A 13481-nucleotide genomic window follows, 5' to 3' on the forward strand; every position below is an offset into this window, starting at 1 on the left:
CCCTAAGTCTTGCACCCCCATACTTCTATGTGGGGACCAAGGAGGTAAATCCCTCCCCACTGTAAGGGTAGAGCAAGTCCGAGATTGCCTCCTTAGACTGAATGAGTACAAGTCTATGGGGCCAGATGGCGTGCATCCCAGAGTCCTGAAGGAGCTGGCTGAGGTGGTTGCTGAGCCGCTCTCCATCATATTTGAGAAGTCGGGGCTGTCAGGTGAGGTCCCGGATGACTGGAGGAAGGGTCACGTCACTCCCATTTACAAGAAGGGGAGCAGGGAGGACCCGGGTAACTACAGGCCGGTGAGTCTCACCTCCGTGCCTGGGAAGATTATGGAACAGATCCTCCTGGACAACATGCTTGATCACATAAAGAACGAGCATGTGATCCTAGACAGCCAACATGGCTTCACCAGGGGAAGGTCATGCTTAACTAATCTTGTGGCCTTCTATGATGGAGTGACGGCGTCGGTGGACGAAGGGAAGGCGACCGATGTCATTTACCTGGACCTGAGCAAGGCCTTTGACATGGTCCCCCATCACATTCTCATCTCCAAATTGGAGGGAACTGGATTTGATGGGTGGACAACTAGATGGATAAGCAATTGGTTGAAAGGCCGCAGACAGAGGGTGGTGGTCAATGGCTCTATGTCCAGGTGGAGGCCGGTAACGAGCGGTGTCCCTCAAGGGTCTGTCTTGGGACCGGTGCTCTTTAACATCTTTATTAATGACATCGATGAGGGAATGGAGTGCACCCTCAGCAAGTTTGCTGATGACACCAAGCTGAGTGGTGCAGTCGATACGGTGGAGGGAACGGATGCCATTCAGAGGGACCTTGACAGGCTGGAAAGCTGGGCTCGGGTGAACCTAATGAGGTTCAACACGGCAAAGTGCAAGGTTTTGCACTTGGGCCGGAAGAACCCCAGGCACTTGTACAGGCTGGGAGGAGTTGTCCTTGAGAGCAGCTCGGCAGAGAAAGACCTAGGGGTCCTAATAGATGAGAAACTTAACATGAGCCAGCAGTGCGCTCTGGCAGCCCGGAAGGCAAATGGGATCCTGGGCTCCATCAGGAGAGGGGTGGTCAGCAGGGATAGGGAGGTGATTGTCCCTCTCTACTCTGCTCTTGTGAGGCCCCATCTGGAGTACTGTGTCCAGGTGTGGAGCCCTCAGTACAAAAAAGATATGGAGATTTTGGAAAGGGTCCAGAGGAGGGCCACGAAGATGATCAGGGGGCTGGAGCACCTCCCCTATGAGGACAGGCTGAGGGAGTTGGGTTTGTTCAGCCTGGAGAAGAGAAGGTTGCGGGGTGACCTCATTGCAGCCTTTCAATACCTGAAGGGAACTTACTCCCAGGAGGGGAGCAAACTCTTCGAAAGGGCTGATAATAGCAGAACTAGGGGAAATGGTTTTAAGTTAAAAGAGGGAAGATTTAGGTTGGATGTTAGGGGGAAGTTCTTTACTAGGAGAGTGGTTAGGTCCTGGAACAGGCTGCCCAGGGAGGTTGTGGATGCCCCGTCCTTGGAGGTGTTCAAGACCAGGTTGGACGGGGCTCTGGGCAACCTGATCTAGTAAAGGCGTATGTTTGGTGGCCCTGCTAGGCAGGGGGGTTGGAACTACATGATCCTTGAGGTCCCTTCCAACCCGGGTCATTCTGTGATTCTGTGATTCTGTGATCCTTGGGTTTCAGCAGAGCTGCATGGACATGTGCATGGGACGTGGCTGCACCAGCAAAAGGAGGTGTCTGCTCTTCTTCTTTGCCATTTTCTCTTGCTGAGGGAGGGGTTCAAGGGGAAGATAACTGCATGAGGGAGCTGCCAGGCATGTCTGGCAGAGGAAATGGGGGAAAAGGAATACTGGGGGGGCAATGGAGCTGCACCTTCAGGGGGAATACTCCATGAAAGCTGAAGAAGCCCCTTGGGATTTCACTGAAGGGAAATTTGGTCATGCTTAGGACAGCAGCTGCATCTATTTTCCCAGTATCAAAGATGCAGGAAAAATCTCACCAAACAAATACACTGAGAAGGAAGAAGAGATGAAAAAAGGAGCTGAAAAAGAGGAGCTGTTATATTCCTCCCACAGCTAATCTACCATTAGGACTGTATTGTGGGATCTATGTATTACCCATCCTGATACCTGATTCAATTGCAGTAGAGAGAAATCTGATGGCACTAGAAGGATTTAAGGAGGTGAGGATTTATGTTGAGGTCAATGCTGTGTTAGACTCAGCTCTGACTGAGGGAGAAGGAGAGCAACTGCTTGAGATCATGTGAGATGACAGAGGATTTGCATCTTGATTATGAAATGATGCAATGCACTTTCCTGAGGGAGTGGGAAAAGGAAGGATTAGCCTCAGAAGCTGAGCTGGCAATGGGGCTTTTTATTAAGATAATGCAAAGGAGGAAGCAGTGGAGGACACTGGTGCTTTGTGGAAGAGATGTTATTAAATGTCACAGGATCCTGATGTAAAGGACAGACAGATAGTGTAGCAAGAGATGATTGCAGCTGCACCCATATGTCTGCATGTGTTTCAGAATCAAGAAGCAGACATATAGAGGGGGAGATAGCAGCATGCATCTATGGACAGAACAACAAGCCCTGTAGAAAGACTGAGGCTTCATGGTAGTTTACTGCTATCTGGTGTCAGAGATCTAGTAATAGAAGTATCTGTAAATGCCTCAAAAATGAGAAAGGCAAAAGAAAAGTGCTGGCTATCATCTGGAAGAGGAACTAGCCCACAAAGTCTGATAAAGACTGAAGTATCCAGAATCCTGTTGAGTTCAGTATTCACAGAATAAGTCAGTGTTAGCCATATTCTGGAAGAAATTAATTTTATTGAAGAAGCAGAAGTGCAGATGTAAGAAGGAGAAAGATAAATTAGAACAATTAGATGTGGACAGGTTTGCAGATCACTTGAGGTGCTGAAGCAGTTCTCCAAAACATTGCTCATTATGTCTTTGCAAGGCATTTCCATGGAAGAAAGGAAGACCCTGGCAAATTTTAAAGATATTCTGGCTAGCTGCAATACCCCAAAGTTGTTAAAACAGATAATACCGAATTTGGTTGATAGACACAGATGATAAGATACTAAAGGAAACAACAAGGTGGCAGCGAAGATGAAATCCCTGCCCTCAAGCCCTACTGCCACTAGAGCACTGTCTGGAAATGGGGGAAGAAGGATTCAGTCTTCACTCACTTGTTTGTTTTTGTTTTTTCTATGTTCTGCCTATGGCTGGTGACAGTCTTCTGTTCCTATTTAGTTCTTATTTCTTTCTGTTTTCCATTCTTTCACAGTCTCTTTGTGTCCTACCATCTACACCCTTGTTCAGTCCTTCCTTGCTCGTTCTGCATATCCCTCTAGTCTATAAAAAATGCAGTACCTGTCTATGAATACTGTGGCTATTTAAACTTAAATAGATTGTCTTTGCTGGAGCTTTCCCTCCACAATGTCACATCTCACAGCCCAACAACTTTAAACACAGCTTTTATGAGAGCATTATCCGAGTGGACACTGAGTTTCAATGATCTTTTATTACACCAATAGGAATACAAGAAAGAGAATCTTTCAGATTCTAGAAATATACATCCTTTTATAATAATTTTAAGGTACATGAACTCAAAAATGTTTTTACAATTACAGCTTTCAGCATTTGTAAAAAATGTATACATCTTAGAAAATAGGTGCATGTAAGTAGTGCTATTGTAAAAGGTATTTACAAAATATTTGATGATTTTAAGGGCATTTTAATCAACATAATCTTTGTTATTTTCCGATTTCATAAGCTAGTGGTGTGTTTTATGGGCACTTCATTTCTTCTACATGTATTTATTTAGCCAGTTGATCATATCCCTTCTTCCTTCCTCAATGTAAGGTTTATCCTGAGGATTGATGTTTTCTTTTTTGCGGTGCACAAAACCATGAGTCTGTCCAGGGTAAATTTTAACTTCATAATCAACTTTAGTGTTTTGTTTAAGCTTCTGCTCCAGCATGGTAACCTGTAACAGAGAACGTACCATTGTGGCTGAACACTGAGTTAGCATGGTAGGTGTTTACAGCCTTATTTTTTCTTTTTTTACTATGTTTTTAACTAGTCTTTTGTTTTGTTTTGTTCTACAGAAAAAAAAATAAAAATGAAATCATGTGATTGTACAAAACTACCAAAAAAGAAAGTGTGTAAATTGCTCTAGGAATACCTCTAAAGACAGAAGCACTTACTGATCATTGTCACGTGAAGGATAACATGGAATCATGGCTACAAGTAACTGTTGATAGGCTCCGAGAAATAAAACCTGGCAATATTTTGAATGCATTTGAAATGGAGGGAGGAGAGAAGCAGATACAAAAACTGGTAGATCAAAGGTACTGGTATTTTTGCCAGGAAAACACCACTCAAAGAAAACATGCTCTCCTGTTTGGTCCTCTTTGTAGATCATCTTTCTTTCCAGACTTTCTCCACCCATGCTCCCCAGGAAAACTTCTGCCAAGCATACCAGAAAGCAGAAGCTCTGCAGGACTAGCAATTCTCACATGTAAAATGTCCATATTTTGTGCAACAGAAGCAGAAAACATTCTTAGTGTTACTGTAAAACTTTTTGGGTTGAAGATAAGCAACAGAAATTTGTGTAAAACTACAGTAAGAAGGGGGGGAAAGCACAAATTGGAACAGACTCCCCATGGAGGTGGTTGAGTCACCATCCCTGGATGTGCTTACAAACATTTGGATGTGGTGCTCAGGGACATGATATAGTGGAGAGCTGTTAGGGTACTGTGGTTAGGTTGTGGTTAGACTTGATGATCTTGAAGGCCTTTTCCAACCTGTGCAATTGTACGATTCTAAATTCATCTTCTGTTTTCTCTTAAGTAAATATCAAATTACAAAACAAGAATGAAAAGCATGTTGACAAGTATCTCCAATGGGAAACTCACTTGCTCCAGGGGGACAATTTCATCTTTTTCAGCAAAAATGAAGAAGGTTGGGTGAAGCAAAGTGCTTTTGTCATCAAAGAACTTGATCACTCCTAGGGGAAAAGGAAAGGCGTATGAAGTGACTCGTGCTAGTTAGAGAGGTTAAACCACTATTTAAGCTAGCCAGTCAAAATAAAAGACACTACAATAAGTTAGAGCTGATCAGATTATAAAGGAATTAAACACACTTTGTTTGAAAGCCCCTTTTGTTTTCAGAAGTTCCCATGTTTTGGGTTGACATTAAAGACAGAAAAAAACAGCTCTGTTCAAAAAGTTCAGGGAAGAATCATTACTGGTTTGTCCCATTATCAATTTAAGTAGTCAAATTACAGAATCATATTCTGAAATCACATCACCTTCTTCTTCAGTAAGCTGTCACACTGAGTCTTGTCACAGGAGTGCTCCTACAGGACAACTTCCTGCTCTGGTTGTGTCTTCCCACAGTACAACAGCCACTTACCATAAAGAGACACTCCTGTCTTTAAATGAGGATTTTTCAGCATCAGGTGTTGTACTGCTGCTCCACCCCAGCAGAACCCAATCACACCAACATTCTTCACGCCACAATGTTCCTTTAGATACTTCATGACAACATCAACTTCTCTAAGAAACATAAATGAAAGAGAATTACGGCTTGAGCTCTGCTCCCCTGGCTTCCCCGATGGCTACTGCTATTGCCCAGAGGCTGCTGGGCATCCACTGCCCATAGGAGGGGCTGGGTGACTGCTTTTCCCCTGCTTGTGCTTTTCCTCTTTTTCTTTCCTTTTCTTAATAAACTGCCCATGACCTTTCTCACATTTTTCCTCCCATTCTCTTCCTTGTTCTGCCTTGGAGCAAATTGCTGTGTTAGTGCTTGGTGCTGGCTGAGGTCCCACAATGCTACAATTTCTCATTTCTGAATCATAGGACAAAATCTCGTTGAGAAACCAAAGGAGAAAATATGCAAATTCACTCTTTCCAGATCACTATAATTAGAAACTGATGGGATTTAACATATAGTATACCAATTAATTTCACAACTGGCAGTATTTGCCCTATAGCCTAACATAAATAAAATAACACAGTTAAGATAAAAGTTTAAAAAATATGACTAGAACAATGGCAAAGTAGTCTGCTCAGTATCCTTTCTGTACTGAGTTGCCCAAAACTGAACACAGCAATTGAGGTGAGGCCTCACCAGTGCCAAGTACAGGGGCAGGATGACTTCCCTAGTCTTGCTCACCACACCATTCCTGATATAAGCCAGGATGCCATTGGCCTTCTTGGCCACCTGGGCACACTGCTGGCTCATAGTCAGCCGACTGTCCATCAGTGCACCAAATCTGATGGGGAGCTGGACTAATGAATTTAATTTCCTTAGGTAACTACACCTTGCCCAAAGCCCCTAGAAGTTGTGCTTGGCTGTAGGAACTGAACCAGATGGAAGTGGAACAAGCCTGATGCATCCCCCAGCTTTTGAGTATTCTTTTCTTTTGAGTCATTAATCTTCCTTCTACTCTCTGTATAACTAAATAATGGTCACTTTTACTTGTTCTCCAAAAAGCGCCCCTCAGATAACCATAAACTCAACACTTGAACTGCATGAAATTTTTGTTTCTGGACATCCAGCTGTATTTGACACAATAATAATTTAAGTCCTAATCCTGCATCTTTACTGAGGCAAAAATTCCTACTAAATAAGCACATCCACAAGCTGAACAATGAACAACTGTTGTACTTGTCTATTTTGCCGGCATCTCGTGTTTTCAGCCAATCGGAGAAGGTAGCCCAGTCATTTGAAGGTTTCCACGCTTCTTGTCCCACAAAAAAATCAGGGCAGATGGCTCTGTAGGAAAAATACAAACATTTTATGCCCATGACATAACACTAAAAAGAGATTAAAGGGAAGTCTGTGCGTGCTACAACAAATTTGGGTTTGTTTTTTGTTTGTTTGTTTTGAATATACGTAGAATTTAATTTCCATCAAAACATTTCACAAGCAACCTTCATTATTTTTCTATCTAATAAACAGAGACAGAATAGCTTGCAGATACACTTTGCCCACCTAAATTCCATTGATTAATTTGACATATTTTCAACTGAATTTGTAACAAATTAGAAAAAAAAGAAAGAGAAAGCCTACAATTTACATGGTCCATTCATCAGGGCTAGAAGGAATGATAATGCAATAATACAGAGAAGAGGATATCCTGCACACTTTTCACAGATCTGAGACCTTGTTTCTCTGTCTGGTATAAGCTTGTACACTTCATTTCCATATAATCGCATTCAGATTCCCTGAAATTTTTGCCAAAACAGCAAACTTGCAAGCATGCCATGAAGCAGACAGGGTCAGACCCAAGAAAGCATTTCAGTCACCCAGTCAAAGATTCAAAATAAAACTTTCTTGTTTTTTCCTCTTCAGTACTTGCGTACTGTCTCATTATGGTAGGACTGCTCAACAACATTCTTACACTGCTTCAACAAACAGGAGATTGAAACCTATGAAACTGATCATGTTTGTATGGCTTATATAGAAAAGGAGCTGGAAATGTAATTTGACTTTCTCATTAAAAAGACACTTTGCAAAGTGTAGGATTTCTTACACATATCCATTGGCTGTTAGCATATCCGCTATGTATCTTGTGTTTGGGAGTTCCCATCCAAATATGTCATGAATCACGATCACGGCTTTGTCTGTGCTGGTGGAGGGTTTAGAGACATACGCCTTGATGTGCTCAACTTGTACTTCCTGCCCACGGCCGCCATAATCAAATCTGTCTCCAATATCACATGGGCAGGGCCTTAACTCATTCGCCATCTGGAGTGCCGCCCAGGAAAACCAGAATGCTCAGCAGAGAATATAACAGCACACTGAAAAAGAACAAATACAGTGGTGCCATAGACTGGTGAATTTTTTAATCACTCTGCTAATATTGTGAACATACTCACTGCTGTCAGATAAAAAACAAAATGTGGGTCAATCAGCAAATTGGGTCATTTTTCATAATAATAATGCTGTTAGAGTTGCTTATGTTATCAGTTCTTCCACAAGGATCTGGTATGTAGCTAGAGCTTGTGCACTCTACAATAATACAGTAAAGGACACCCAAGCAGGCAACTATCACAAATAATTAAAATAGGAATGAAGCCAAATCTTTTACCCTTCATCATATGTCCTTGCCAAGAATGCAGAATGCTCAGTACCATAGACTATAAAGGCTTAATACAGGACTTACCATTTAAAAAAAGAAAAAAAAAATAATATTGAAATTGAGCCAAATATTTTACAAACAAATTAACAGTAAAGGCATGGTTAAATTTTCACTAGCTATTGCTTAGATGAAAATAAACAAGTAATTCACAAAGGTCAAAAAACGCCAACAGAAATTAACAGTGTTTGTGTAGCTTCTTTTTGACACAAGTTAATGATTTTACAACACTGACCTGAGCTTAACCAACTGGGTGAACTGACTCCATATTGCTGCAAAATGACTCAAATAGGTTGCCTGATTATGCAAAGAGCATCTCTAAATCGTTCAGGATTTTGGAGAGAACATAGATTAAGCTTTGCCTGAACTCTCCCCATACAAACTGCAAAGCCTGTGAGCACTGTGCAAGAAAACTTTGCTTGGTACAGGAACAAGAATGGTTCATCCTGACTGTGCCAAATACACTCACAGAGAGAAATAGGGAAAGCAGGTTATGGAGCTCTCCTTAAACTAGCGTGACTTCAATCGTAGTGGCATGAGTGGGATAGCTGCCGACAGCCAACCAACTTTACAGCCAGATCCGCACAGTGGTCCAGAATTGTCAGAAATCCAATAATCTCAGGCAAGTTAGCACATCTCATGAGATTTCATTTTCACGATGAAAATGTCAGGACAAGTTGTATTCTCTTTGAAAGCTGCATCAGCCCTCAGCACACGTGGGTGCAAGTCTAAGCCACAGCCCCCTAGAGGTGTTTGTTGGTGGTTTTTTATTTACATGCTGTATTCTCATGTATATGAATCCTAATTTAAAATAAATTTGCCTGGAAAAAAAATGAATTAATGACAGGTTTATAAGGCAAAGCACAGTATAAGCATATAATAGAAAAAGTTTATATGTATTTCTCCTTCCACAAACTGTTTTCTTTTTATTAGACTAAAATCAGAAAACAAAACCAGATCAATTGAATATTGAAGAAACACGTTTTGAAACTTCAGAAATGCACGTGCAATGCCCTACAGTTCAGTGTAACCTGAAAGGCTTAAATTGCATACATTTTTAATGAATCGGATGAAATTTAATGCAAAATGTAAAATATTAAATATTTATGGATGCAGATGTGGGTAGAAGAGATCCAAGCACAAGTCTGTGCAGTGCTGTGGAGGCTCCCATGGTGCATGAACCATGTAGGCCTCTGAGCTTTGTAACATAATCCAAATGGATCAGTGTTTCTACACTTGCTCCAGTCGGTGCTGTATACAAGTATTATCTTCTTGCATTTCTAAGATACTACTGAAACTTTTTGTAAAAACAAATCTCTGGTTTATATCCAATAGAGGAAGTTTGGGAGGAGCTGTGAGCCCACTTCCATCACTGTGCTCATTCTCCTTCCCCATCTCCACTTCCAAGCACTTGAGCATTTGAAGACTAAACAGCAACTTCAGTTCTCAGCGACCTGAACCTACAACAGGGTGGTGCTGCCCAGCTCTTCTTCTTTCAAGAGTCTGTCCTTAGCCTGAACAGCCTTCATCACCTTGAGAAGGAAAGCAATGCCTTTCTGAACCACTGTCTGTAACAGTTAGGAAAGAAGTAGCGCCCTGGTGGCATTTCAGTGAGTGCGAACTCTGCACAAATGCATGTGGGTAACGTGCAGGTTCCCCAGACATGCTATGTCTGTCCTCAGTGTACACTGGCATGACTATTCTCAAGAGGAAAAGCAGTGAAAGATAAATAAAAAAACAACCAGCCATGCTTACCTGTAGCTCAACCAAAGTATGAGGTGGCAGAGCCAAGCTGCAGAGCACAGCAGGGACAGCAGGCACTGGATGGGAGCAGGGAGAAAGTGCTAACTCAGAGTGGAGGGAGTGAGAGCCGGGATCAGGTTTCTTCAGACAGGAGTTACGTCAGTCACTGCCTTTATCAGCACGTAACACAGAGTCATAAAGTCAGAAGTTCACTTTTTTAAGGACTTCCGTTTCATTGTAAGGACAAGCAGGAGGTGCTACTGAGGCAAGTCATGCTATGTCTGAATATGAAATGTTCCCTGTAGCTTGTACCAAACGGCGTTAAGAACACTTAGGAATCATGTTTGCTTATCTGAGCAATTCATTTAGACCTTTTTTTTTTTTTTTTTCTTTTTTTCTTTAGGGGTGTTACTTTGTTTTTAAAGGTTGGGCTAGTATCACTCACAAATAGTATGCTGACATTTTTATTCCCTCAGATTATTTATTCGTTGGTGATAAAGGAACGCTAAGTCATCAGCAGGGTGAGGCAGTGACAAAGAGAAATGGTTTCAAAGCTCTGTACAAGACAGAGCACAGCACCAGAAAAGCATGAGAACAAGTAAAATGTGTTATAATATTTGTCTTTTGAGATAAAGTGACTCCCTTCCTCACCTTCGTACACCTTTGTAAGAAGCTGGAATTTTCTGATCTTCTTTTATTGGATAATTTGGTTTATTCTTCAAAGAGCTTTTTCTTACAATGTTCGTGATCAAAAGTCTCTGTTTTCTCAGAAGCACATATAAGAAAATATCACTAAATTCACTTCTGTCTTGGAAAAGTGACCTGGCTTACCATTTGACCCTCATGCATAAGCTGTTTTCCCATGTTTTAATTTTATCACTATTGTTTGTTTACAGTTCTTAAAATGAAGTTAAATGAAGGAGAAAAACAAACAAACAAACAAACAAAACTACTAAAGACATCTATAATCATAAGATTCAAAAGGCAATTAGTTGGGAACTCTTCTCTGAAGGGTTGTCCCCACATAGAGTTATAAAGAGCATAGTGTTGTATTCTCCCCAGCTTCTTCAAAGAACAGTAGTAAAATAAATGTGAGGTAAATTAGCATTTGAAATCATTCCTAGAATAGCCATTGGAGCAATGTTTTACACTGGAGTTTTTTAGCTCCTGAACTGCAGCACTGTGCCTGTGGAAACTCTATACATGAGGCTATTTTCCATTACCTTAATATTAACACCAAACCTTAGAATTTTAATGGGTTTTATTTTGATTTCTTGTTGGTTCTGAGTTCCTTGCTGGACAGTGCATTCTGGTTTTTTGCTTACAGCTCATGATCTCTCCATGTGCACTTGGTTGCACTTTGTACTATATTGTACACATATCAATTCTGGATCTTAAAATTCCAGTTATCTGCAGTTTATTAGGAAGATTTGGATGTACTTGTAATAACTTGCATTTACTCTCTCAACTTTCAGCAAACACTGTGTCTCAAGGCTTTTTTTTTTCCCTACAGCTTAGTCGCAGCATTAGTTTTACTTCACAAGTCAATATTTATGAATCACTGCAGTTCTCTAAATGCACAACCTGATCATCCTCTTACACAATAGACAAACTTCTAACACTAATGGAAGTCCACTCAGTTTGGGGTTAGTCAGTTTTCACACTGGGGTAATTAAGACAAAATGAACTGCCACTTTATGTTCTTGTCCTGGAAAAAAAGATATGTTGTCAATATATTACATAGAGATGGTATCTTATCAAAAGCAACACTTAAGCAGCAGTTGCATGCCAAAATTAGTGATCTCTTTGAAGACTCAAGGACAACTCTACAGTCTTCCCATTGGGAAAGATGGATGGCCACCAGAAGCAAGCAAAGGGGGAAAATGTTTATGGAAACAAGCAAAAGAAATTAAAAACCCATTGAGAGATGGTTAGTTAATATTGTTGACTTTGTTTTTAAGTGAAACACGCTACAGTGTATATTTCTCTGATAATACATTTAACGTGAGAGATTGGCGTTATAAAAATTAATGCTTTCCTAATTTATATCCTCTTCCCCTTAAATCACACAACAGTTTATGTCAATAGCACTGAGAAGGTGAAAAGGGACAGTATCTGGTGAAGATCTTAGGCAGTTGGCTTCAAACTGATGAACACATACCTCTCTCCCCAGAGGGCATAAATAAACTGTGGAAGTCCCCATCATAGGATGCACTGGAGGTCAACATTGCAAGAAGATTTAAAACAGGACTGGAAAATTCACAGAGTAACCTCTGTTATCAGTGCTTGTTCAACACAATGGCCCAATGGCAAAATTCAGCTCAGGAAGCCCCTACATTGCTGCCTAATAGGACATGGAGCAAGAGGGAAAATTCTCTGAGCAGGTACTGCTGGAGGCTGGGTGCTGAGGGAGACGCAATCTTGAGATGCTGCAATGCAGGGATTTTTGCTGTAACAAGATGCATTATGCAAAAACACTGAACGTTCCTTCTTTAAGCAACAGTAAGGGTTTGTAAGACACGCTAAAACTGAATTAAAAGCCTAACATGAACAACAGTGAATGCAAACTGACTTATAATACACATTCTATAAGTGTATGTGTCCAAAAAATTCAAAGAAAAAAAAAAATGTACTATTTAGAATGACATAAATGATGGCAAGATTTTTTTTGTTTGTTTTTCTTTTTTTTTTTAATTTTAAGAAGAATTGTTGAAGATAAGGACTGTGGCACTTCCAAGTTTTATATAGCCACATATTTATTGAGAGACCTCTGGTGGCTGTCTAGTGTAACCCTTATGAGTCAATTGCAGTGGGCTGCTCAAGGCCTTGTCCAGGTGGAGTATCTCCAAGAATTAAAGTTTCCCCACTTCTCTAACATTCCAATATTAGAACACCTTCACAATAATAAAAGCTTTTTCTTATGTGTAACTAGGATTTCTTGTTTTCTAGTTTGGCCCACTTACCTCTTCTCCTTTCACTGAATACCACTGAAAAGTGTCTATCTGTTTTACCCATTTTTGCACCATCTCTAACTTTAAGTAGCACTGTGAAAACCATGTACAGTTTGACCTCACTGAGATTTCTGGAATTAATTTTGGAGTGTGGCTAGTCAATCATGAACATAAGTCAGTTTACATGAAAAGCTTTTCTTTCTCTACTCCGGACCATGCATGCAAATGTGAGTAATTCGAGTTTCAATTCTTGTAGACCAAATCTCCAATTATAAACTTGGACTTGTATGGGTAATATAAGAAATCCTTTTATGAATCCGTAGATAAATATGCACACGAACAAGTACAACCCTCAAGAAATTCATTCCACATAATTATCTTAGCTTACAGGATATGAGGAGACATCTACAAGCAAGGCTTATTATTCATCATTTTATGGACAATTATTAAGACTTCACTGAAAATAACTGCTGGTAATCTTGGAAAATGGGATGACTAAGTGCTCAGAAATCCCAGACCAAAAGTTTCGTCAGCAACCCTAATTCTTCCTTTCGTGTTATATTTCATAATGCTACTCTTACGATGGCTTCTTTCGTCTGTAAATGATAAAGGACTCCATCACTCTGTTAAGCACACCA

At 40.7% G+C, this 13481-nt stretch overlaps 1 protein-coding gene across 1 annotated transcript; it reads right to left on the bottom strand.

Annotated features, from left to right (window-relative positions):
- Nucleotides 1–3505: 3505 nt before the first annotated feature.
- On the bottom strand, nt 3506–10005 carry CMBL (carboxymethylenebutenolidase homolog). The gene is made up of 6 exons (XM_072329937.1): nt 9905–10005; nt 7544–7811; nt 6676–6783; nt 5419–5561; nt 4920–5011; nt 3506–3988 (listed from the first exon to the last, which is right to left on the bottom strand). Exons 2-6 carry the CDS (start codon nt 7756–7758, stop codon nt 3809–3811), a joined length of 738 nt encoding a protein of 245 aa, XP_072186038.1. The 5' UTR covers nt 7759–7811; nt 9905–10005; the 3' UTR covers nt 3506–3808.
- Nucleotides 10006–13481: the final 3476 nt, after the last annotated feature.

Source organism: Excalfactoria chinensis, chromosome 2, assembly GCF_039878825.1.
Source record: "Excalfactoria chinensis isolate bCotChi1 chromosome 2, bCotChi1.hap2, whole genome shotgun sequence".
Taxonomy (NCBI): domain Eukaryota; kingdom Metazoa; phylum Chordata; class Aves; order Galliformes; family Phasianidae; genus Excalfactoria; species Excalfactoria chinensis.